Below are 26,017 nucleotides of genomic sequence, written 5' to 3' on the forward strand. Positions count from 1 at the left end.
TCCTCCCACACGCGTCAGCCGTGCTGTCGGGGGCTGGGAGGCGCTGCCTCGCTCTCTATCAGCTTCTTAGAGCTTCTCGGAGCTTCTTAGAAGCGGCTTGTTTGCAGCGATTAGGACCGTCTAAGTACGGTCTTTCGTCGTAAGGGTTCTGCTATGAGGCTGATCCGCTCGGGGTTTGCCCTGAAATGGTGGCTGCCATTTTGATTTTAACGTGATCGTTTGCAGGAGCGGCAAAAATATTTCAGTATGGGAAAAGACAAGTAAACTAAATAAGCCTGCAGAAGTTATTTAGCTCTTTCTCCTAGCAAGAACTTTAGCTGTAATTAAAAGGTTACTGCAAGGCTGAATATATCACAGAATCACAGAATGGCCAGGATTGGATCATGAATCTCCAACCCCCCCGCGCCACAGGCAGGACCACTGACCTCCCCATTTAATACTAGACCAGGCTGCCCAGGGCCTCATCCAGTCTGGCCTTGAACACCTCCAGGGACGAGGCATCCACAACCTCTCTGGGCAGCCTGTTCCAGCACCTCACCACTCTCATAGTAAAAGAACTTTCCCCCTGACATCCCATTTCCCCTTGTCCTGCCATTACCTACCCTTTCAAAGAGTTGATTCCCCTCCTGTTTATAGGCTCCCTTTAGGTAGTGAAAGGCTGCAATGAGGTCACCCCACAGGCTTCTTTTCTCCAGGCTGAACAAACCCAGCTCCCTAAGCCTGCTTTCGTAGGGGATCCTACCTGCACTGATCATCTTTGTGGCCCTTCTCTGGACCCTCTTCAAGAGTTCTCTGTCTTTCTTGTACTGGGGGGTCCAGACCTGGACACAGTACTCCAGATGGGGCCTCACAAGGGCAGAGAAGAGAGGGACAATCACCTTCCTGTCCCTGCTAGCCACCCCTTTTCTGATGGAGCCCAGGATATCATTTGCTTTCCGAGCTGCAAGAGCACACTGCTGGCTCATGTTAAGCTTTTCATCCATCAGGTCTCCCAGGTCCTCCTCTGCAGGGCTGCTCTCAAGGACTGCTCCTTCCAGTCTGTATGGACGCTTGGGATTCTTCCAGCCCAAGTGCAGAACCTTGCACTTTGCTGTGTTGAACCTCATTAGATTCACCTGGCCCACCTGGCCCGCTGCGGGTTTGCGGGTCCTTCTCTACATAGAGAGGCAGGCAGTCAGCATCTTACGTAGTCAGCGTCTAACAGGCCCTCCTGCAGGCTGAAGGCAGAGCCAGAGGGACTATCTTTGTTTCTTGTCTTCACTGTATCTCATATAGACATTAAAATCAAGTTAACTGTTAATACTGATATCTTGGAGGATCCTTCTAAATCTGCAAAATTAGTAGAAACAAATAATGAAAGATATTTTTATGTTACTGAACATATATAAACTCTGGTTCTTTGACTTTTCATGTCCCTGGGTTGGGACAGATTTTCATGTTTTCAGATGACCTACTTATAAACTAGGTTACTATTATTTGTTTATTCATGAATTAGTGTTCAATAACAAGTTTTTCTTGGTATCCACCAAATTTTAGCTTGCTGATGTGGAGAACCTCTAGCCGCAAATAGTCAAAGTCTGTCACACATATAAGTATTAAAAAAATATATCTCTAATAAGAGATTTTGATGATTTTTTAATTATACTTTTATGGGCAGGCCAGTGTTTAATTTTTGTCCATTCCACTCTTTGTCGTTGAACTCAAAGTTAATGAAGGAGAGACTGTTTACCCACTTTGTGAAGCTGTTAGTTATTGTCAGTTTCCACCAATGTGTATTATGGATTACTTATCTTTACATCTCATTAGAAAATCATGAAAAAAAAAATTGAAAATTCAAATATGGAGATATACAATAGGGATGAAAGACTTGGTGTGGTGTGAAAGTAAATGTCTTCTTCAGACGTTTATGTGAAATCTGCTGGGCAGCTGGCTAGATTCTGTAGGACTGGTTTTCCTTAGAAAAATTGGCAAACTCAGCAGGATCTGAAGATCATAGTGTGTTACTGAAACCAGTGGCTTCCTTGTTCTGCCCTGGTATGTTTTACAAAATGCACGTATTTGCAGTAGTGAAACAGCATGCTCATAAATAATCTGGAAAACATTAAAAACACAGAAATGGCAGGACTGGCCAGAACCAGCAAGTCCGTTCTCGAGTTCCTGCAGACAGCTGGATTTTAATGCTCTATATAAAGCCTTCTGAGAAATAGTTCCCTTCTTCTGTCCTCTCCCTCCCTGCACTATTCTGTAGCTAGTCCCAGGTCTGCATCCCTCAGCACATTAAAATCTTCACAGAATCACAGAGTCACAGAATCACAAGGGTTGGAATGGACCTCAAGAGATCATCAAGTCCAACTCCATGCTAAAGGAGGTTCCCTACGATAGGTCGCATAGGTATGTGTCCAGACCTGACTTGAATATCTCCACAGGAGACCCCACAGCATCTCTGGGCAGCCAGTTCCAGTGCTCCATCATCCTTACCATAAAGAAGTTCTTTTGCATGTTTGTATGGAACTTCCTATGTTCCAATTTTAGATCATTTCTCCTTGTCCTTGCACCACCAAGAAAGCCTGGCCTTTTCCATTTGCTTCCCACTTCCCTTTAGATATTTATAAACGTGTATCAGATCCCCGCTCAGTCTTCTTTTCCCCAGGTTGAACAGACACAGGTTACTCAGCCTTTTCTCATGCAGGAGGTGCTACGGGCTCCTCATCATCTTTGTGGCCCTCTACTCGACTCCTGGAAGATCCTTGTATTTTTTGAACTGGAAAGCCCAGAGCTGGACACAGAATTCTGGTATGTGGCTTCGCCAGGGGAGGATCACCTCCCTTGACCTGCTGGCCATGCTCATTTTAATGTACCCCATGGCACCCCATGGCATCCCAGGCCACAAAGGGACACCGCTGGCTCATGGCCAAGCTTTTGCCCACCAGAACTACCCAAGGCCTACTCTGCAGAGGTCCTCTCCCTAACCTGTTCTGATACATGTGTTAATTGCTCCCCAGGTGCAAGACTGTACATTTGCTTTTGTTAAACCTCATCAGGTTCCTTCCTGCCCAACTCTCCAATCTGTCCAGGTCTTGCTGAATGGCAGCACATTCTTCCAATGTGTCAGCCACGTTGAACTTTGTATCATCAGCAAACATTCTGGGAGTAGACTCTATCCCTTCAGACAAGTCACTGATGAAGATGCTGAAGAAGACCGGACCCAGCACTGATCCCTGGGGAACACCACTAGCTACAGGCCTCCAACCAGAGTCTGTACTTATGATGACAACCATCTGAGCTCTGCCAGTCAGTCCTCAATCCACCTCATCAACGACTCATCTGTCCCACACTTTCTAAGTTTCATAACAGGGATTTAATGGGAAATAGTGTCAAATACCTTGCAGAAGTCAAAGTATACAACATCTACTTTTCTACCTCCACATAAATGAAAACCAACTTAAAAAATACATCCCGTACATTCACTGAAGGAATTCAGGAATTCCATTCTCTTTTTGTATTTTGTCAACGATAGGCTTTCTGACCTTGAGAAAAAGCGTTTTGTTCATGCAGAAGACCAGCAACAAGCAACTATCAAATGAAATCTTGAGACCCTAATTTTCAAAAGGAAAGGCTATTGATGTAGTCTACCTAGACTACAAAGCCTTTGACACTGTCTCCCACAGTATTCTCCTGCAAAAGCTGGTAGCCCTTGGCTTGGACAGGTATGCTCTTGGCTGGATAAGGAACTGGCTGAAAGGCCGGGTCCAGAGAATGGTGGTGAATGGAGCTAAATCCAGCTGGTGACCAGCCAGAAGTGGTGTTCCCCAGGGGACGGTGCTGGGGCCTGTCCTGTTCAATATCTTTATTGATGACCTGGATGACGGCATAGAGAGCACCCTCCGTAAGTTTGCAGATGACACCAGTTGGCTGGAAGTTTCGATCTGCCTGGGGGAAGCGAGGCCATCCTGTGGGATGAGGGCTGATGGTGGGGAATGGGCAGACACGGGGCTGCCAGGGGTTGAGGAAACGATGTGGGCTGCGCTCGGGGGCGCAGATAGGAGGAGTGCCAAACAGAACAAATGATTTTACAGAGTGGTGCACTAAGAACAAATCAGGATGAGTGGTAGGAAGGACTATAGCACAAAGACATAGAGCAAGGACTTCTGTTACCACCTGGAAAGGAGAATTCATCAAAATGTTGCCCATCCAATGCAGCGTGTCCTGTGTTTGCTTGTTTGGTACATTGTGAAGCTCCATATACTTCTGATGGCAGTCTTCTTTGCTCTGGCAGTCACAGCTACAGCCAGAGCAACTTTATCCTCTTTATACTTTATGGCCAAGCAAATGCCATCTGTGTGTAAATGCCTGAGTGTTTGTCACGTGGGTGGATTGTGCCATCTACAATTCCTTGTTCTCTAGCATCTCCTGCTTTGTACTCCTTTACCAGTGCTGTAGCGTTCTAACTCAGTCCCTCCTTCCTCTGTTCTTGTGTGCAGGGACCCTCCCACCACAGTTCCAATTCAGTCTGTACGAGAAATTTCCTCTGGTGACTCTCTTCTCCCCATACCTTGAGGGAGAAGAGAGTTTCTGCTGCATTTTTGTGGCATTGTCATTATTCATGTTATGATCACTGTACGAGTTAAATGTCAGCAGAGAAGATTCGGAGAATCATTCTGTCCCATTTTGAAATGCAAACCCAAAATCAAAGATCTTTCACTCTGAATTTCAGGGTCTCCAAGGTATAAGAAGAGATGTTTTTTCCCCTTGAAATAAAAACCCATTTGCCTTGTTCCACATGGCAAACTCATGCCCAGGCACACAGCACTACTGAGCAAACAGGAGCTTTGCTTCATCTCTGCACTTCATCTTTGCAAGAAGTTAGGAAAACAATTACTTTCTTACTTCATATCTGTCGAAGGCCCAGCAAAATGAGCAGACCATGAAGCAAGTCTTACTTTGTACACAGAGGGAATAGTGCCCTTGATAGACCTTGAAGATAAGCCTTGGGGTACTTACGAGTGTATGCCAGTTTAAAGACTTTTTTTATTTTCTTTAGTGGAACTGCATGCTGTTGTTGATCGTCCAGCCCTCCAATGGATCTGTATCCCCATGAAAGGCCTATCACCCCTCCAGAGAATCAGTAGCACTTCTCATGGAGTATTGCACTCCCCATGGAGTAAGGCCACCAAACGTGCTGAGGATGCACTCTTGCATTAGACCAGTCCTCTGATTTCCATCTATTCTTGACACCACGAACCTCAGGGAAACAGCCTACACCACCATGGTTCTTCTCGTGGGATGCAGCCTCCTTCAGCCCTGCTCCAGCTGCTCCTTTGTGGGCTCCTCCCACAGTTCCCATTTGGAGCTGGCTTGGGAAGGCTCTTCTCCCAGGCTCTCCTCATGGTGGTTCCAGATACAGTCCACTGCTACATAAACCCTGCACATAAGCTCAACACAGGAGGACACTAAGGGAACAGCTTGGTAATTGAAGTTTTAATTAATCATACTTATGATGAAATAGGGAACTGCAGAGCCAGCAACACAGTTCTACAAGCCTAGCCCATCCTGATTTTCTCTGCTGCTGTGAACGTCCCAGAATCTGGATTGTCAGTGTTGCCGGAGAATGGACTAGCGGATGACTGTCATGTTCCAAAGAATGGAGGACTGCAACAGAAGGAAACAAACCAGGGGTGAAACCCAGCAACCTGCAGTGACCCGCCAGCATCTACTTCAGACCATGCCAGCCCCAGCCGCACCCATCACTTTTCCAGGCCAGGATGAGCAGAGTGTACCTGGGGGCTGCAGGGCTGTGCCTTGCTGCCAGGGCAGGGCTCAAAGAGGGACCCAGGGGTTGGGCTCACCAATGAACAAGAGAGTCTCTTGTCACACAGAAGCCTGAGAATCCTTCAGGTACAGGACAGGAGGACAACAACAGGAACGGCTTTTGTAATTGAAGTTCTAGTCAGTCAGACTTATGATGAAAGAATACGGCAGGGCCAGCAACACAGTTCTAGAAGCCTGCGCCATCCTTTCTTTTTCTCCCGCTGTGGTTTTCTCAGAATCTGGATTGTCAATGTTGCCTGATGACGGACTAATGGATGACTGTCATGTTCCAAAAAATGGAGGACTGCAACAGAAGGAAACAAAACAGGGGTGAAACCCACCAACCCGCAGAGAACCGCCAGAATCCCCTTCAGACCATGCCAGCCCCATCACTTTTCCAGGCCAGGAGAAGCACGTGAAACTAAGGGTTCAGCTGGAAGCTACTGCTCAGGATTGCTCCATCTGCCCCAACAATGTTCCTCTGCCCCTGCAACATTTCCTTGTGTGCAGCAGGCCAAGACACAGCTGCACACTACTTAGGCTCTGACCCTGCCCCCAGCCCCAGCACACATAGCACTGTTCTCACTCACCATTGTAGATTTTATTCCGCTTTCCCTCACTTGGGTTCCAGTAGCTCCACACAAAGCCTAGGTAGAGAGCTCCCATCAGATCCCCACTCCTCAACACGCTCCCAGGAGCACAGACTGCAGTCCAGCCAGCCCACCTGCTTCTGGCCCTGCACCCCAGGCAGTGACGGTGCCTGAGGGAGGACCTGAGTGAGGCACCCATCGGGACTACTGGCATGGGCAGAGTGTACCTGGGGGCTGCAGGGCTGTGCCTTGCTGCCAGGGCAGGGCTCAAAGAGGGACCCAAGGGTTGGGCTCACCAATGAACAAGAGAGCATTTTGTCGCATAGCAGCCTGAGGATCCTTCAGGTACAGCAGGCTCTGCTGTAGGTTTTTAGCCACCCTCTCCCTTCTCTGCTGTACCTGTACAAGAACACAAAGGCATGGGGCTTGCAGAGCCTTCCCAGCTGCAGCTGCGGACCCCCCACCAGTGTTCCTTCCCTCAACAAAGGGGCAGGGGTTGTGGAGTTGTCCTTACCAAGCACTCCGTGATCCCCAGCACATCCCTCTTCTCGGCCTGATGCTCGAGCTCCTGCCACTTCAGGAACCTTGCACAAGCGGTAAGGGCTTCCCTGGCAGCCTACAGAGCAACAGATGCTGGGAGATGGCACCACAGAAACAGACCCCAGGAGCTGCAACACTTGCTGCCCTCAACCCCAGACTGCCCTTGAGGTGTCAGCACACTCTTGCCTCTATAATGGCCAGGTCTGAAATTCATACCTGTGCAACACTCGAGATCTCATCACTGCTCCGAAAGAACAAAGGAAGCAGGCCCCTGCGTACTTTCTTCTTCATTTCTCCCTTTTGCCACCACACCACAGCCTCTATCACATCTTTGAAGAGGAGGATGGAAGACTCTCGTACTTCACCTGACACCTGAGGGAGGAGTACAGGAGAACCTCAGCAACTCTCTCTTGTTGCCCATGGTGAGCACAAGAGCAGGTGCGGCTGATGCAAAGCAAGATGCTTCAGAGTCACGTTCTGCATGAACAGGCTGTGAATTCATGAAAATCAATGCAACAGGGTTCCAGCACGCAGTGCCTGTGCCTCAGAGTGCTCCCCCAGCTACCCTACCACGACAAAGAAGAGCTTGGCAAGCATTGGCCAAGGAGGAGACAAGGATGCCCCTTGGCATTGTCTCCAGGGCACACGCTGCCTGCTTAGCCTTCACCTCTTTGTTATGGCACCTGGGGAGAATGCCCGGTGTTGGTAGTATAAGGGCAACTGGAGAGTCTGACACTAACCCTTGGCAGCAGGTGCTTTGCACAGTGGTCGGACTGGGCCACAACACAGGGGCCTCGCATCGCCAACAACAACCAAGCTGCCAGGGATGAGGCCTGCTGGGCTGCAGAGCCCAGAAGACATCCCATGAGAGCCCAGAAGAGCAAAGAGAGAAGAACGCATTCCAGCCAAGCACCCATCTGCAGAGCTCAGCCTTCCACAGCAGACTTACATGATTAAATAGATACAGGAGCTTGCCAGCCAGCTCCAGAGCAATGGGACGCGCCTCCATCTTCCCCAGATGATTCATGATGTTTTTGAAGATAGTCAGCGCATTAAGAGTGACGTGCGCATTGCCAAACTGCAGGGTCTCCATGATGTCTGGCAGCAGGGCCTGTATTTCTCTTGCCTGTACAAAACACACAATTTCCTTTTCATCAAGAGAGAGCAATGGCCACCCTGGCCTAAGAGCCCTGATTTCAGAGCACACGCCTTGCTCTCTGGCAGCTGCCACAGGAATGGCAGCATTAGACTCTGGGCAGGTGGTGGCCATGGGCACACTGATACGGACATAGGGAGACAGGAGAAGGAAAGTCGGAGAGCATGGTCTCTGTGTCCCACCCCCTTTTACAACAGGCCCCCAAATAACCCATCTGGAAAGCTCCCCGGGTAGCCACCAGGCCCCACCATGGCCATCATTCGCACTCTTGAGTCTCGGGCAAGGTCAAGTCACAGTACTGCCCACCGCCCCAGCACCAGGCTGCCAATAGTGTTTTCATTTGACTAGGGCCTGCTCACCGTCTCAGGTCTCTCTGACAGAAGCACAAGGCCTCTGAGCACCAGCCAGAGTAGTGGCAAGCTTTCAATCTTCAGAAACATCTGGAAGAGGTCTGGGTTACATAACTCTTGCAGGATCTCTTCAGTGGGGCACATCACCTGAAACCAACACAGCAGTGAGAACCAGCAGGACCCAGCCCCTGCACCCTGCAGCTTCTGGCTTCTGTGGGAGGAGAGCAAGGTGCCTTGTCCAGTAACTCACAGCCATGCAAAGTAGGCCAAAATCCACTGCGGTGATGCTAAAGATCATGCACAGCTGTTGGTCCTGAAAAACACGGCACAGTTCTTGCAAGTGCATTCCTGAAGTCACTGTTGGAGCTAGCACTCTCTTCCAGATGTCCAGAGTAGTGCTGCAAATAAAGAGCAATGCTCTATCAGCAGGGCTGCCTCAGCCCCAGCGCCATGACTCAGGCAGCCCAGGTAGCCCACAGGCTGTGCTGCAGCCCTGGCCCTGCCATCCTGCGTCCTCTGGATGGGGGCTCCGCACTGCCTTGGTTGGCGTTGACTGCTGCAGCCCTGACTGGTCCACCAGCACTGGAAAGCACAGTGGAATGGAGGGCCTGTTCCTCCAGGATGTCCTGCAGCTTTGCGTGGCGCTGGCAGCCAGAGCATCTCTGAACCCTGCTCTTCACAGGAAGAAGACCACGGGGCTATCAGGGCAGATACCTGTCATTCTGTGGAAGATGGAGCAACACAGCCGTCAGCACATCTCTGGGAAAAAGGTTGGTCAGCATATTCAGCAATGAGAAGAGAGTCTGCTGAAGTGACGCAAGCCTTCTTTTCAGGTTTCTATGGATGGACTGAAGAATCTCGGGCACCTGTTGGGAGAACACAGGAAGAGTATTGCCACAACTGTACTACAGCCAGTTGCCCCGCTGCCAATGATACTTCTGCCCCTCCCATTGTTCTGTGCTGGCTTAAAATGGCTTCAGATGCCCAAGAGCTGTGGAGAGCAGGCCATGTCACTAGCATGGCTGATGCAAAGGGAGGTGCTTCAGAGGCATACTCTGCACAGATGTGTTGTGTGTTCATGCAAAGGAATGCAACAAGTGTCAATCACGGGCTGTCTGTGCCTCAGAGTATTCCCCTGCCACCCTTAATGGTCAAAGCAGAGCTCCCCAGGCACTGGGACAAGGAGGAAACAGGGCTGGCCCTCAGCAGTGCCTCTGGGGCACACGCTGCCTGCTTAGCCTCCACCTCCCTGCTGTGGCACCTGGGCAGAATACCTGGTGCTGGCAGCAAAGGGAGCCATGGAGCGTCTGAAAGTAACCCTTGGCAGCAGATGGATGCTCTGCTGCACAGAACCCGAGCAAGTTCCCAGTACAGGGTCCTCACATCACTAAGAATAACGAAGCTGGTAGGGACAAGGCCCGCTTCTCCTGCCCCTCTGAGCAGCCACAGCCTCTTGCTCTCATGCCTCTGAAAAGCAATTGACCTGCAGGAGCTGGCACAAAATTGGCACCAGATGTGTGTGGCCACAGGCACTTCTCCTCTCAGGTCCTGCGGCCTCCTCAGGCTGTACAGAGGCAATGGCTCACCCTGGTCCCCCATCCATGACCCCGACTCTACCCCTACCCTTTCCCAGCTTCCCATTCTGGGCGGCAAGGCATGGGAAGCAGGGAACTGGTGAAAAAGAGCCCTGAAGGAAAGCACGGTGCATTGTTTGGTAACTCACAGTCAGGCGAAGGAGGCCCAAGTCTCCTGTGGGAATCCCGCAGATTTCTTCCTCCATGAGCACAGTGCACAGCACATCTAAAACGTTCTCTGATGACTTTGGGCAGTAAATCATGTTCTTCCAGATACGCAGAGTGCTGCAAACGAAGAGCAATACTCTGTCAGCAGGGCTGCCTCAGCCACAGCACCATGGCTCAGGAAGTCCTGGTAGGCCACAGGCTGTGCTGTAGCCTTGGCCCTGCTGCTCCTCGTGCTTTTGGAGGCCTGGGGGCCCAGCCTGGGCAAGCAGGAAGGGCTGAGATGGCCTTCCCAGAGGGGCGAGGCAGGAGCGTGATGGAAGCCCCGGGCTGCCTTGGTCGGTATTGGCTGCTGCAGCCCTGACTGGCCCACCAGCGCTGGAAAGCACAGTGGAAGCTCGTCAAGGATGCCCTGCAGCTCTGCGTGGCTCTGGCAGCCAAAGCATCTCTGAGCCCTGCACTTCACAGGAAGAAGACCGCGGGGGCTGTCAGGGCTGGTACCTGTCATTCGGTGGAAGGTAGATCAACACACTCATCAGCACATCCCTGGGAAACTGGTAGGCCAGTATTTCCAGCACTGAGAAGAGTGTCTGTTGAACTGATGTGCTGCTGCTTTTCATGTGCCTGTGGATGAAGCTCATAATCACCGGCACCTGTTCAGAGGACACAGGGAGATTGCTGCTGCCACTGTACTGCAGCCATTTGTCCCGCTGCCAAAGACATTACTGCCCTTCCCACTGCTTTTGCTGGCTTGAAGTGCCTTCAGATGCACATAATCTACAGAGGGCAGGGCAGGGCACGGTAATCTAGCCTTGGACTGCTTACATCCATCAGCCAGCTGCTAGGCTGACTCAGAACCATATCCAGTATAATTTCGGACCACTCATCGTCCTCAACAGCGCAGTCTTCAGTGGTCTTTTCAAGGGCCATGAGGACGATGTCTGTTCTCTGAGAAGGTTGGAGGTGTTTTCCAAATGGCTACAGTAGAAAGGAAAAAGAGAGGGAGGACATGTCAAATTGAGTGAGAGACTGTGGTCTGGAGGGGGAAGGCCCGAGCAAAAGGAAGGATGAAGACCCTTGCTTCAGGGCAGAAACATGCTGAGGGCTCCCAGCTGTGCCCAAGCTTGTCTTGCATGTACCCCTGAGCTGCAGGCTGCTCTGGGATGCAGAGAACAGGAGATAGCCTGGCTGGAAAGTTCCTGGCTCCTTACCTCCTGACAGAAACCATAAAGCTTCCAGATCTGCTCCATGGCCCTCTCACGCACAGTTTTTGTCTGGGAGCGGGTGAAGGGCAGCAGCACCTGTGGGGAGAGGAGCTGCTGGTTTGCCTGGGAGCTGCGGATGCCGCCTCCAGCAGAAGCAGCTCTGCTGAGCTCCCGGCTGGAATCACAGCATCTGTCCGGGCTTCCCCCCTGAACTAGAGCCCAGCCCTTCTCAGGCCTTCTACAGCCTCCACAATACAGACCTCCAAGATGTTCTGCAGCTCCTCTCCATTGGAGGTACGATGGTTGACCAGCAGAACCTGCAGCATTTTCTCCATAGCACACACGGTCTGTAAAGAGAGCAGCAGGTTGTGAAAGTCTTTCCAAGGGCCCTCTCACCGCGAGGAAACTGCTGTGAGTCCCTTTGACTACCAAGGAAGGACATCCGCAGATTGACGCACAGCCTGAGAGAGGCCCCATGGCAGCAAAGCTGCTGTGTGCAGACCAGGCTGTGAATGCTGCATGTTGCCAGGCCCGCGGCAAGAGTGGGAGAGAAACAGTGGGGGAAGCGAGGCCAAGACCCTGACTGCAAGGATCTTTAGTAATCTCTGCACGTGAAAAATCCAGAGGCACGGGCACTACAGTAGATCACCCAGTACGTACATGATTGTAAAGGCAGATGTTCAGGTCCTCTTTTGGAGGAAGGCAGAAGATGGTTTTGAAGCACACGTGTGAAAGAGGTATTATTTCTTCCTCCGAAATTGCCTGCATTTCACTGGAAATAGAGAGACCTTGATGTTGGGAGCAGCGCTTTGATGTTGGTCCCCCCCTGGGCAAGGCTCCCTAGAAGGGATGTGGAGCCCTGCTGAGAGGCACCTCCTCCACGGGACTGGCCTGGGCTGGAGGGCAGTCCTGATGCCTCCTGCTTTGGGACAAGAGCCAAGACTGTGCAGGGAGCTTCACGGCTTCCTCCAACCTCTGCAGAAGCCCATAGCAGGGCAGAGCTGAGGGCTACCCTGCCCACGTGGGGATGCTTCCCAGCTAAGATCAGAGCCAGCAGGACTGTGCCCTGGGGATGTGTGGGAAAAACCGGGGCTGGGCTGGTACCTCAAGGCGGCGATTGCAAGCATGGCTTGGTACCGCACTGCTGTGCACAGCTGGTCCGTGGGCTCATTTTCCAGCAGCTCCTGTAGAGTACAACCAGGATGAGACCTAGCAGTCACCAGCACCCAGCACCAGCAGACTTGGCGGCCGGTCAGCAAGTGCCGGAGGAGCCCCAGTGCCTCCAGCCCAGCACCAGAACGCAAAGGCACCCTGCATCCCACTGCTGAGATCTCAGCAGCACTCATAGTCCCCTGCCCACCCCTGCCTCACAGGCTGCCAGTCCCTGGACAGCTCTGCCCTCTCCCACAACCCCTTATGTTGTCCCCTCACCTTGACTTTCTCTGCCAAGTTCTTCTCACGGCAGAAAATAGCCAGGCTCTCACACAAGCCCTTCTTTTTGCTGATTCTGCAGATGCTGCAGATGCTCTCCAGAAACATCATCTTGAGCATCTCCTCCTGGCCACCACAGAGAGACAAGGAGAGAGCGTGAGCTGGGAGAGCTGTGTCCGGCAGCCCCGGAGCATTACAGGGTGTGGAGCAGTGTGGGATGCCTGGAGGGCAGCAGCTCTGTCCAGCCAGTGGCCCTCCTGCAGCCTGAAGGCAGAGCCACAGGGACCATCCAGAGATGCAGGCACAGCTGAGATGTTACCTTTTCTGTACTCCTGAGGAAGTGTTCTATGATATCTATGGCTTCCTTCTCCTCTGTCTCTTCATTCTCCTCCTCTCCATAGAGAGACAGGCTGTCAGCATCTAACGAAGAAGCAGAGTGAGCAGTGCTGTAGAGGGATCGAAGGCAGTCACAAACAGAGGAGGGAGCTCTGCCCTCTCCAGGCTTGTGCCTGCTTGCCTGGCACAGTCTGCCCATGGCTGCCTGAACACAGGGCGCTTGCTACCCCAGCCCACCCTGCTGGGGACCCTCACTCACCGCCATGCAGCGACTGCACCTCGGTCACCTCGTAGGGCTCCGGTGGAGGCCTCTCCTCGGGAGCCCCACTCTCTGCCCAGGCCACCCTCGGGCGGCTGGGGGGTCTCTCCTCCATCCTGTGGGATGAGGGCTGATGGTGGGGAATGGGCAGACACGGGGCTGCCAGGGGTTGAGGAAACGATGTGGGCTGCGCTCGGGGGCGCAGATAGGAGGAGTGCCAAACAGAACAAATGATTTTACAGAGTGGTGCACTAAGAACAAATCAGGATGAGTGGTAGGAAGGACTATAGCACAAAGACATAGAGCAAGGACTTCTGTTACCACCTGGAAAGGAGAATTCATCAAAATGTTGCCCATCCAATGCAGCGTGTCCTGTGTTTGCTTGTTTGGTACATTGTGAAGCTCCATATACTTCTGATGGCAGTCTTCTTTGCTCTGGCAGTCACAGCTACAGCCAGAGCAACTTTATCCTCTTTATACTTTATGGCCAAGCAAATGCCATCTGTGTGTAAATGCCTGAGTGTTTGTCACGTGGGTGGATTGTGCCATCTACAATTCCTTGTTCTCTAGCATCTCCTGCTTTGTACTCCTTTACCAGTGCTGTAGCGTTCTAACTCAGTCCCTCCTTCCTCTGTTCTTGTGTGCAGGGACCCTCCCACCACAGTTCCAATTCAGTCTGTACGAGAAATTTCCTCTGGTGACTCTCTTCTCCCCATACCTTGAGGGAGAAGAGAGTTTCTGCTGCATTTTTGTGGCATTGTCATTATTCATGTTATGATCACTGTACGAGTTAAATGTCAGCAGAGAAGATTCGGAGAATCATTCTGTCCCATTTTGAAATGCAAACCCAAAATCAAAGATCTTTCACTCTGAATTTCAGGGTCTCCAAGGTATAAGAAGAGATGTTTTTTTCCCCTTGAAATAAAAACCCATTTGCCTTGTTCCACATGGCAAACTCATGCCCAGGCACACAGCACTACTGAGCAAACAGGAGCTTTGCATCATCTCTGCACTTCATCTTTGCAAGAAGTTAGGAAAACAATTACTTTCTTACTTCATATCTGTCGAAGGCCCAGCAAAATGAGCAGACCATGAAGCAAGTCTTACTTTGTACACAGAGGGAATAGTGCCCTTGATAGACCTTGAAGATAAGCCTTGGGGTACTTACGAGTGTATGCCAGTTTAAAGACTTTTTTTATTTTCTTTAGTGGAACTGCATGCTGTTGTTGATCGTCCAGCCCTCCAATGGATCTGTATCCCCATGAAAGGCCTATCACCCCTCCAGAGAATCAGTAGCACTTCTCATGGAGTATTGCACTCCCCATGGAGTAAGGCCACCAAACGTGCTGAGGATGCACTCTTGCATTAGACCAGTCCTCTGATTTCCATCTATTCTTGACACCACGAACCTCAGGGAAACAGCCTACACCACCATGGTTCTTCTCATGGGATGCAGCCTCCTTCAGCCCTGCTCCAGCTGCTCCTTTGTGGGCTCCTCCCACAGTTCCCATTTGGAGCTGGCTTGGGAAGGCTCTTCTCCCAGGCTCTCCTCATGGTGGTTCCAGATACAGTCCACTGCTACATAAACCCTGCACATAAGCTCAACACAGGAGGACACTAAGGGAACAGCTTGGTAATTGAAGTTTTAATTAATCATACTTATGATGAAATAGGGAACTGCAGAGCCAGCAACACAGTTCTACAAGCCTAGCCCATCCTGATTTTCTCTGCTGCTGTGAACGTCCCAGAATCTGGATTGTCAGTGTTGCCGGAGAATGGACTAGCGGATGACTGTCATGTTCCAAAGAATGGAGGACTGCAACAGAAGGAAACAAACCAGGGGTGAAACCCAGCAACCTGCAGTGACCCGCCAGCATCTACTTCAGACCATGCCAGCCCCAGCCGCACCCATCACTTTTCCAGGCCAGGATGAGCAGAGTGTACCTGGGGGCTGCAGGGCTGTGCCTTGCTGCCAGGGCAGGGCTCAAAGAGGGACCCAGGGGTTGGGCTCACCAATGAACAAGAGAGTCTCTTGTCACACAGAAGCCTGAGAATCCTTCAGGTACAGGACAGGAGGACAACAACAGGAACGGCTTTTGTAATTGAAGTTCTAGTCAGTCAGACTTATGATGAAAGAATACGGCAGGGCCAGCAACACAGTTCTAGAAGCCTGCGCCATCCTTTCTTTTTCTCCCGCTGTGGTTTTCTCAGAATCTGGATTGTCAATGTTGCCTGATGACGGACTAATGGATGACTGTCATGTTCCAAAAAATGGAGGACTGCAACAGAAGGAAACAAAACAGGGGTGAAACCCACCAACCCGCAGAGAACCGCCAGAATCCCCTTCAGACCATGCCAGCCCCATCACTTTTCCAGGCCAGGAGAAGCACGTGAAACTAAGGGTTCAGCTGGAAGCTACTGCTCAGGATTGCTCCATCTGCCCCAACAATGTTCCTCTGCCCCTGCAACATTTCCTTGTGTGCAGCAGGCCAAGACACAGCTGCACACTACTTAGGCTGTGACCCTGCCCCCAGCCCCAGCACACATAGCGCTGTTCTCACTCACCATTGTAGATTTTATTCCGCTTTCCCTCACTTGGGTTCCAGTAGCTCCACACAAAGCCTAGGTAGAGAGCTCCCATCAGATCCCCACTCCTCAACACGCTCCCAGGAGCACAGACTGCAGTCCAGCCAGCCCACCTGCTTCTGGCCCTGCACCCCAGGCAGTGACGGTGCCTGAGGGAGGACCTGAGTGAGGCACCCATCGGGACTACTGGCATGGGCAGAGTGTACCTGGGGGCTGCAGGGCTGTGCCTTGCTGCCAGGGCAGGGCTCAAAGAGGGACCCAGGGGTTGGGCTCACCAATGAACAAGAGAGTCTCTTGTCACACAGAAGCCTGAGAATCCTTCAGGTACAGGACAGGAGGACAACAACAGGAACGGCTTTTGTAATTGAAGTTCTAGTCAGTCAGACTTATGATGAAAGAATAGGGCAGGGCCAGCAACACAGTTCTAGAAGCCTGCGCCATCCTTTCTTTTTCTCCCGCTGTGGTTTTCTCAGAATCTGGATTGTCAATGTTGCCTGATGACGGACTAATGGATGACTGTCATGTTCCATAAAATGGAGGACTGCAACAGAAGGAAACAAAACAGGGGTGAAACCCACCAACCCGCAGAGAACCGCCAGAATCCCCTTCAGACCATGCCAGCCCCATCACTTTTCCAGGCCAGGAGAAGCACGTGAAACTAAGGGTTCAGCTGGAAGCTACTGCTCAGGATTGCTCCATCTGCCCCAACAATGTTCCTCTGCCCCTGCAACATTTCCTTGTGTGCAGCAGGCCAAGACACAGCTGCACACTACTTAGGCTGTGACCCTGCCCCCAGCCCCAGCACACATAGCGCTGTTCTCACTCACCATTGTAGATTTTATTCCGCTTTCCCTCACTTGGGTTCCAGTAGCTCCACACAAAGCCTAGGTAGAGAGCTCCCATCAGATCCCCACTCCTCAACACGCTCCCAGGAGCACAGACTGCAGTCCAGCCAGCCCACCTGCTTCTGGCCCTGCACCCCAGGCAGTGACGGTGCCTGAGGGAGGACCTGAGTGAGGCACCCATCGGGACTACTGGCATGGGCAGAGTGTACCTGGGGGCTGCAGGGCTGTGCCTTGCTGTCAGGGCAGGGCTCAAAGAGGGACCCAAGGGTTGGGCTCACCAATGAACAAGAGAGCATTTTGTCGCATAGCAGCCTGAGGATCCTTCAGGTACAGCAGGCTCTGCTGTATGTTTTTAGCCACCCTCTCCCTTCTCTGCTGTACCTGTACAAGAACACAAAGGCATGGGGCTTGCAGAGCCTTCCCAGTTGCAGCTGCGGACCCCCCACCAGTGTTCCTTCCCTCAACAAAGGGGCAGAGGTTGTGGAGTTGTCCTTACCAAGCACTCCGTGATCTTCAGCACATCCCTCTTCTCGGCCTGATGCTCGAGCTCCTGCCACTTCAGGAACCTTGCACAAGCGGTAAGGGCTTCCCTGGCAGCCTACAGAGCAACAGATGCTGGGAGATGGCACCACAGAAACAGACCCCAGGAGCTGCAACACTTGCTGCCCTCAACCCCAGACTGCCCTTGAGGTGTCAGCACACTCTTGCCTCTATAATGGCCAGGTCTGAAATTCATACCTGTGCAACACTCGAGATCTCATCACTGCTCCGAAAGAACAAAGGAAGCAGGCCCCTGCGTACTTTCTTCTTCATTTCTCCCTTTTGCCACCACACCACAGCCTCTATCACATCTTTGAAGAGGAGGATGGAAGACTCTCGTACTTCACCTGACACCTGAGGGAGGAGTACAGGAGAACCTCAGCAACTCTCTCTTGTTGCCCATGGTGAGCACAAGAGCAGGTGCGGCTGATGCAAAGCAAGATGCTTCAGAGTCACGTTCTGCATGAACAGGCTGTGAATTCATGAAAATCAATGCAACAGGGTTCCAGCACGCAGTGCCTGTGCCTCAGAGTGCTCCCCCAGCTACCCTACCACGACAAAGAAGAGCTTGGCAAGCATTGGCCAAGGAGGAGACAAGGATGCCCCTTGGCATTGTCTCCAGGGCACACGCTGCCTGCTTAGCCTTCACCTCTTTGTTATGGCACCTGGGGAGAATGCCCGGTGTTGGTAGTATAAGGGCAACTGGAGAGTCTGACACTAACCCTTGGCAGCAGGTGCTTTGCACAGTGGTCGGACTGGGCCACAACACAGGGGCCTCGCATCGCCAACAACAACCAAGCTGCCAGGGATGAGGCCTGCTGGGCTGCAGAGCCCAGAAGACATCCCATGAGAGCCCAGAAGAGCAAAGAGAGAAGAACGCATTCCAGCCAAGCACCCATCTGCAGAGCTCAGCCTTCCACAGCAGACTTACATGATTAAATAGATACAGGAGCTTGCCAGCCAGCTCCAGAGCAATGGGACGCGCCTCCATCTTCCCCAGATGATTCATGATGTTTTTGAAGATAGTCAGCGCATTAAGAGTGACGTGCGCATTGCCAAACTGCAGGGTCTCCATGATGTCTGGCAGCAGGGCCTGTATTTCTCTTGCCTGTACAAAACACACAATTTCCTTTTCATCAAGAGAGAGCAATGGCCACCCTGGCCTAAGAGCCCTGATTTCAGAGCACACGCCTTGCTCTCTGGCAGCTGCCACAGGAATGGCAGCATTAGACTCTGGGCAGGTGGTGGCCATGGGCACACTGATACGGACATAGGGAGACAGGAGAAGGAAAGTCGGAGAGCATGGTCTCTGTGTCCCACCCCCTTTTACAACAGGCCCCCAAATAACCCATCTGGAAAGCTCCCCGGGTAGCCACCAGGCCCCACCATGGCCATCATTCGCACTCTTGAGTCTCGGGCAAGGTCAAGTCACAGTACTGCCCACCGCCCCAGCACCAGGCTGCCAATAGTGTTTTCATTTGACTAGGGCCTGCTCACCGTCTCAGGTCTCTCTGACAGAAGCACAAGGCCTCTGAGCACCAGCCAGAGTAGTGGCAAGCTTTCAATCTTCAGAAACATCTGGAAGAGGTCTGGGTTACATAACTCTTGCAGGATCTCTTCAGTGGGGCACATCACCTGAAACCAACACAGCAGTGAGAACCAGCAGGACCCAGCCCCTGCACCCTGCAGCTTCTGGCTTCTGTGGGAGGAGAGCGAGGTGCCTTGTCCAGTAACTCACAGCCATGCAAAGTAGGCCAAAATCCACTGCGGTGATGCTAAAGATCATGCACAGCTGTTGGTCCTGAAAAACACGGCACAGTTCTTGCAAGTGCATTCCTGAAGTCACTGTTGGAGCTAGCACTCTCTTCCAGATGTCCAGAGTAGTGCTGCAAATAAAGAGCAATGCTCTATCAGCAGGGCTGCCTCAGCCCCAGCGCCATGACTCAGGCAGCCCAGGTAGCCCACAGGCTGTGCTGCAGCCCTGGCCCTGCCATCCTGCGTCCTCTGGATGGGGGCTCCGCACTGCCTTGGTTGGCGTTGACTGCTGCAGCCCTGACTGGTCCACCAGCACTGGAAAGCACAGTGGAATGGAGGGCCTGTTCCTCCAGGATGTCCTGCAGCTTTGCGTGGCGCTGGCAGCCAGAGCATCTCTGAACCCTGCTCTTCACAGGAAGAAGACCACGGGGCTATCAGGGCAGATACCTGTCATTCTGTGGAAGATGGAGCAACACAGCCGTCAGCACATCTCTGGGAAAAAGGTTGGTCAGCATATTCAGCAATGAGAAGAGAGTCTGCTGAAGTGACGCAAGCCTTCTTTTCAGGTTTCTATGGATGGACTGAAGAATCTCGGGCACCTGTTGGGAGAACACAGGAAGAGTATTGCCACAACTGTACTACAGCCAGTTGCCCCGCTGCCAATGATACTTCTGCCCCTCCCATTGTTCTGTGCTGGCTTAAAATGGCTTCAGATGCCCAAGAGCTGTGGAGAGCAGGCCATGTCACTAGCATGGCTGATGCAAAGGGAGGTGCTTCAGAGGCATACTCTGCACAGATGTGTTGTGTGTTCATGCAAAGGAATGCAACAAGTGTCAATCACGGGCTGTCTGTGCCTCAGAGTATTCCCCTGCCACCCTTAATGGTCAAAGCAGAGCTCCCCAGGCACTGGGACAAGGAGGAAACAGGGCTGGCCCTCAGCAGTGCCTCTGGGGCACACGCTGCCTGCTTAGCCTCCACCTCCCTGCTGTGGCACCTGGGCAGAATACCTGGTGCTGGCAGCAAAGGGAGCCATGGAGCGTCTGAAAGTAACCCTTGGCAGCAGATGGATGCTCTGCTGCACAGAACCCGAGCAAGTTCCCAGTACAGGGTCCTCACATCACTAAGAATAACGAAGCTGGTAGGGACAAGGCCCGCTTCTCCTGCCCCTCTGAGCAGCCACAGCCTCTTGCTCTCATGCCTCTGAAAAGCAATTGACCTGCAGGAGCTGGCACAAAATTGGCACCAGATGTGTGTGGCCACAGGCACTTCTCCTCTCAGGTCCTGCGGCCTCCTCAGGCTGTACAGAGGCAATGGCTCACCCTGGTCCCCCATCCATGACCCCGACTCTACCCCTACCCTTTCCCAGCTTCCCATTCTGGGCGGCAAGGCATGGGAAGCAGGGAACTGGTGAAAAAGAGCCCTGAAGGAAAGCACGGTGCATTGTTTGGTAACTCACAGTCAGGCGAAGGAGGCCCAAGTCTCCTGTGGGAATCCCGCAGATTTCTTCCTCCATGAGCACAGTGCACAGCACATCTAAAACGTTCTCTGATGACTTTGGGCAGTAAATCATGTTCTTCCAGATACGCAGAGTGCTGCAAACGAAGAGCAATACTCTGTCAGCAGGGCTGCCTCAGCCACAGCACCATGGCTCAGGAAGTCCTGGTAGGCCACAGGCTGTGCTGTAGCCTTGGCCCTGCTGCTCCTCGTGCTTTTGGAGGCCTGGGGGCCCAGCCTGGGCAAGCAGGAAGGGCTGAGATGGCCTTCCCAGAGGGGCGAGGCAGGAGCGTGATGGAAGCCCCGGGCTGCCTTGGTCGGTATTGGCTGCTGCAGCCCTGACTGGCCCACCAGCGCTGGAAAGCACAGTGGAAGCTCGTCAAGGATGCCCTGCAGCTCTGCGTGGCTCTGGCAGCCAAAGCATCTCTGAGCCCTGCACTTCACAGGAAGAAGACCGCGGGGGCTGTCAGGGCTGGTACCTGTCATTCGGTGGAAGGTAGATCAACACACTCATCAGCACATCCCTGGGAAACTGGTAGGCCAGTATTTCCAGCACTGAGAAGAGTGTCTGTTGAACTGATGTGCTGCTGCTTTTCATGTGCCTGTGGATGAAGCTCATAATCACCGGCACCTGTTCAGAGGACACAGGGAGATTGCTGCTGCCACTGTACTGCAGCCATTTGTCCCGCTGCCAAAGACATTACTGCCCTTCCCACTGCTTTTGCTGGCTTGAAGTGCCTTCAGATGCACATAATCTACAGAGGGCAGGGCAGGGCACGGTAATCTAGCCTTGGACTGCTTACATCCATCAGCCAGCTGCTAGGCTGACTCAGAACCATATCCAGTATAATTTCGGACCACTCATCGTCCTCAACAGCGCAGTCTTCAGTGGTCTTTTCAAGGGCCATGAGGACGATGTCTGTTCTCTGAGAAGGTTGGAGGTGTTTTCCAAATGGCTACAGTAGAAAGGAAAAAGAGAGGGAGGACATGTCAAATTGAGTGAGAGACTGTGGTCTGGAGGGGGAAGGCCCGAGCAAAAGGAAGGATGAAGACCCTTGCTTCAGGGCAGAAACATGCTGAGGGCTCCCAGCTGTGCCCAAGCTTGTCTTGCATGTACCCCTGAGCTGCAGGCTGCTCTGGGATGCAGAGAACAGGAGATAGCCTGGCTGGAAAGTTCCTGGCTCCTTACCTCCTGACAGAAACCATAAAGCTTCCAGATCTGCTCCATGGCCCTCTCACGCACAGTTTTTGTCTGGGAGCGGGTGAAGGGCAGCAGCACCTGTGGGGAGAGGAGCTGCTGGTTTGCCTGGGAGCTGCGGATGCCGCCTCCAGCAGAAGCAGCTCTGCTGAGCTCCCGGCTGGAATCACAGCATCTGTCCGGGCTTCCCCCCTGAACTAGAGCCCAGCCCTTCTCAGGCCTTCTACAGCCTCCACAATACAGACCTCCAAGATGTTCTGCAGCTCCTCTCCATTGGAGGTACGATGGTTGACCAGCAGAACCTGCAGCATTTTCTCCATAGCACACACGGTCTGTAAAGAGAGCAGCAGGTTGTGAAAGTCTTTCCAAGGGCCCTCTCACCGCGAGGAAACTGCTGTGAGTCCCTTTGACTACCAAGGAAGGACATCCGCAGATTGACGCACAGCCTGAGAGAGGCCCCATGGCAGCAAAGCTGCTGTGTGCAGACCAGGCTGTGAATGCTGCATGTTGCCAGGCCCGCGGCAAGAGTGGGAGAGAAACAGTGGGGGAAGCGAGGCCAAGACCCTGACTGCAAGGATCTTTAGTAATCTCTGCACGTGAAAAATCCAGAGGCACGGGCACTACAGTAGATCACCCAGTACGTACATGATTGTAAAGGCAGATGTTCAGGTCCTCTTTTGGAGGAAGGCAGAAGATGGCTTTGAAGCACACGTGTGAAAGAGGTATTATTTCTTCCTCCGAAATTGCCTGCATTTCACTGGAAATAGAGAGACCTTGATGTTGGGAGCAGCGCTTTGATGTTGGTCCCCCCCTGGGCAAGGCTCCCTAGAAGGGATGTGGAGCCCTGCTGAGAGGCACCTCCTCCACGGGACTGGCCTGGGCTGGAGGGCAGTCCTGATGCCTCCTGCTTTGGGACAAGAGCCAAGACTGTGCAGGGAGCTTCACGGCTTCCTCCAACCTCTGCAGAAGCCCATAGCAGGGCAGAGCTGAGGGCTACCCTGCCCACGTGGGGATGCTTCCCAGCTAAGATCAGAGCCAGCAGGACTGTGCCCTGGGGATGTGTGGGAAAAACCGGGGCTGGGCTGGTACCTCAAGGCGGCGATTGCAAGCATGGCTTGGTACCGCACTGCTGTGCACAGCTGGTCCGTGGGCTCATTTTCCAGCAGCTCCTGTAGAGTACAACCAGGATGAGACCTAGCAGTCACCAGCACCCAGCACCAGCAGACTTGGCGGCCGGTCAGCAAGTGCCGGAGGAGCCCCAGTGCCTCCAGCCCAGCACCAGAACGCAAAGGCACCCTGCATCCCACTGCTGAGATCTCAGCAGCACTCATAGTCCCCTGCCCACCCCTGCCTCACAGGCTGCCAGTCCCTGGACAGCTCTGCCCTCTCCCACAACCCCTTATGTTGTCCCCTCACCTTGACTTTCTCTGCCAAGTTCTTCTCACGGCAGAAAATAGCCAGGCTCTCACACAAGCCCTTCTTTTTGCTGATTCTGCAGATGCTGCAGATGCTCTCCAGAAACATCATCTTGAGCATCTCCTCCTGGCCACCACAGAGAGACAAGGAGAGAGCGTGAGCTGGGAGAGCTGTGTCCGGCAGCCCCGGAGCATTACAGGGTGTGGAGCAGTGTGGGATGCCTGGAGGGCAGCAGCTCTGTCCAGCCAGTGGCCCTCCTGCAGCCTGAAGGCAGAGCCACAGGGACCATCCAGAGATGCAGGCACAGCTGAGATGTTACCTTTTCTGTACTCCTGAGGAAGTGTTCTATGATATCTATGGCTTCCTTCTCCTCTGTCTCTTCATTCTCCTCCTCTCCATAGAGAGACAGGCTGTCAGCATCTAACGAAGAAGCAGAGTGAGCAGTGCTGTAGAGGGATCGAAGGCAGTCACAAACAGAGGAGGGAGCTCTGCCCTCTCCAGGCTTGTGCCTGCTTGCCTGGCACAGTCTGCCCATGGCTGCCTGAACACAGGGCGCTTGCTACCCCAGCCCACCCTGCTGGGGACCCTCACTCACCGCCATGCAGCGACTGCACCTCGGTCACCTCGTAGGGCTCCGGTGGAGGCCTCTCCTCGGGAGCCCCACTCTCTGCCCAGGCCACCCTCGGGCGGCTGGGGGGTCTCTCCTCCATCCTGTGGGATGAGGGCTGATGGTGGGGAATGGGCAGACACGGGGCTGCCAGGGGTTGAGGAAACGATGTGGGCTGCGCTCGGGGGCGCAGATAGGAGGAGTGCCAAACAGAACAAATGATTTTACAGAGTGGTGCACTAAGAACAAATCAGGATGAGTGGTAGGAAGGACTATAGCACAAAGACATAGAGCAAGGACTTCTGTTACCACCTGGAAAGGAGAATTCATCAAAATGTTGCCCATCCAATGCAGCGTGTCCTGTGTTTGCTTGTTTGGTACATTGTGAAGCTCCATATACTTCTGATGGCAGTCTTCTTTGCTCTGGCAGTCACAGCTACAGCCAGAGCAACTTTATCCTCTTTATACTTTATGGCCAAGCAAATGCCATCTGTGTGTAAATGCCTGAGTGTTTGTCACGTGGGTGGATTGTGCCATCTACAATTCCTTGTTCTCTAGCATCTCCTGCTTTGTACTCCTTTACCAGTGCTGTAGCGTTCTAACTCAGTCCCTCCTTCCTCTGTTCTTGTGTGCAGGGACCCTCCCACCACAGTTCCAATTCAGTCTGTACGAGAAATTTCCTCTGGTGACTCTCTTCTCCCCATACCTTGAGGGAGAAGAGAGTTTCTGCTGCATTTTTGTGGCATTGTCATTATTCATGTTATGATCACTGTACGAGTTAAATGTCAGCAGAGAAGATTCGGAGAATCATTCTGTCCCATTTTGAAATGCAAACCCAAAATCAAAGATCTTTCACTCTGAATTTCAGGGTCTCCAAGGTATAAGAAGAGATGTTTTTTTCCCCTTGAAATAAAAACCCATTTGCCTTGTTCCACATGGCAAACTCATGCCCAGGCACACAGCACTACTGAGCAAACAGGAGCTTTGCTTCATCTCTGCACTTCATCTTTGCAAGAAGTTAGGAAAACAATTACTTTCTTACTTCATATCTGTCGAAGGCCCAGCAAAATGAGCAGACCATGAAGCAAGTCTTACTTTGTACACAGAGGGAATAGTGCCCTTGATAGACCTTGAAGATAAGCCTTGGGGTACTTACGAGTGTATGCCAGTTTAAAGACTTTTTTTATTTTCTTTAGTGGAACTGCATGCTGTTGTTGATCGTCCAGCCCTCCAATGGATCTGTATCCCCATGAAAGGCCTATCACCCCTCCAGAGAATCAGTAGCACTTCTCATGGAGTATTGCACTCCCCATGGAGTAAGGCCACCAAACGTGCTGAGGATGCACTCTTGCATTAGACCAGTCCTCTGATTTCCATCTATTCTTGACACCACGAACCTCAGGGAAACAGCCTACACCACCATGGTTCTTCTCATGGGATGCAGCCTCCTTCAGCCCTGCTCCAGCTGCTCCTTTGTGGGCTCCTCCCACAGTTCCCATTTGGAGCTGGCTTGGGAAGGCTCTTCTCCCAGGCTCTCCTCATGGTGGTTCCAGATACAGTCCACTGCTACATAAACCCTGCACATAAGCTCAACACAGGAGGACACTAAGGGAACAGCTTGGTAATTGAAGTTTTAATTAATCATACTTATGATGAAATAGGGAACTGCAGAGCCAGCAACACAGTTCTACAAGCCTAGCCCATCCTGATTTTCTCTGCTGCTGTGAACGTCCCAGAATCTGGATTGTCAGTGTTGCCGGAGAATGGACTAGCGGATGACTGTCATGTTCCAAAGAATGGAGGACTGCAACAGAAGGAAACAAACCAGGGGTGAAACCCAGCAACCTGCAGTGACCCGCCAGCATCTACTTCAGACCATGCCAGCCCCAGCCGCACCCATCACTTTTCCAGGCCAGGATGAGCAGAGTGTACCTGGGGGCTGCAGGGCTGTGCCTTGCTGCCAGGGCAGGGCTCAAAGAGGGACCCAGGGGTTGGGCTCACCAATGAACAAGAGAGTCTCTTGTCACACAGAAGCCTGAGAATCCTTCAGGTACAGGACAGGAGGACAACAACAGGAACGGCTTTTGTAATTGAAGTTCTAGTCAGTCAGACTTATGATGAAAGAATACGGCAGGGCCAGCAACACAGTTCTAGAAGCCTGC

The 26,017-nt window shown here is 52.4% G+C and overlaps 2 protein-coding genes across 2 annotated transcripts; both read right to left on the reverse strand.

Annotated features, from left to right (window-relative positions):
• Positions 1-5,459: 5,459 nt before the first annotated feature.
• LOC149912759 (maestro heat-like repeat-containing protein family member 7) lies at positions 5,460-14,399 on the reverse strand. Its single transcript, XM_090132641.1, has 20 exons — positions 13,415-14,399; positions 13,139-13,239; positions 12,820-12,945; positions 12,493-12,572; positions 12,049-12,160; positions 11,649-11,735; positions 11,395-11,484; positions 11,009-11,161; positions 10,685-10,836; positions 10,168-10,303; positions 9,159-9,310; positions 8,695-8,842; positions 8,454-8,591; positions 7,888-8,064; positions 7,155-7,310; positions 6,913-7,014; positions 6,695-6,797; positions 6,399-6,455; positions 5,847-6,112; positions 5,460-5,649 (listed from the first exon to the last, which is right to left on the reverse strand). The coding sequence occupies exons 1-19, from the start codon at positions 13,527-13,529 to the stop codon at positions 5,958-5,960; spliced, it is 2,340 nt and encodes a 779-aa protein (XP_089988767.1). The 5' UTR covers positions 13,530-14,399; the 3' UTR covers positions 5,460-5,649; positions 5,847-5,957.
• Positions 14,400-17,903: 3,504 nt separating this feature from the next.
• Positions 17,904-25,956, reverse strand: LOC149912760 (uncharacterized). Its single transcript, XM_090132644.1, has 15 exons — positions 25,857-25,956; positions 23,844-25,659; positions 23,568-23,668; positions 23,249-23,374; positions 22,922-23,001; positions 22,478-22,589; positions 22,078-22,164; positions 21,824-21,913; positions 21,438-21,590; positions 21,114-21,265; positions 20,597-20,732; positions 19,588-19,739; positions 19,124-19,271; positions 18,883-19,020; positions 17,904-18,493 (listed from the first exon to the last, which is right to left on the reverse strand). Exons 2-15 carry the CDS (start codon positions 23,956-23,958, stop codon positions 17,912-17,914), a joined length of 2,172 nt encoding a protein of 723 aa, XP_089988770.1. The 5' UTR covers positions 23,959-25,659; positions 25,857-25,956; the 3' UTR covers positions 17,904-17,911.
• Positions 25,957-26,017: the final 61 nt, after the last annotated feature.

This window comes from Phasianus colchicus, chromosome Z (assembly GCF_987193195.1).
Source record: "Phasianus colchicus chromosome Z, bPhaCol1.hap1.1, whole genome shotgun sequence".
Lineage (NCBI taxonomy): Eukaryota > Metazoa > Chordata > Aves > Galliformes > Phasianidae > Phasianus > Phasianus colchicus.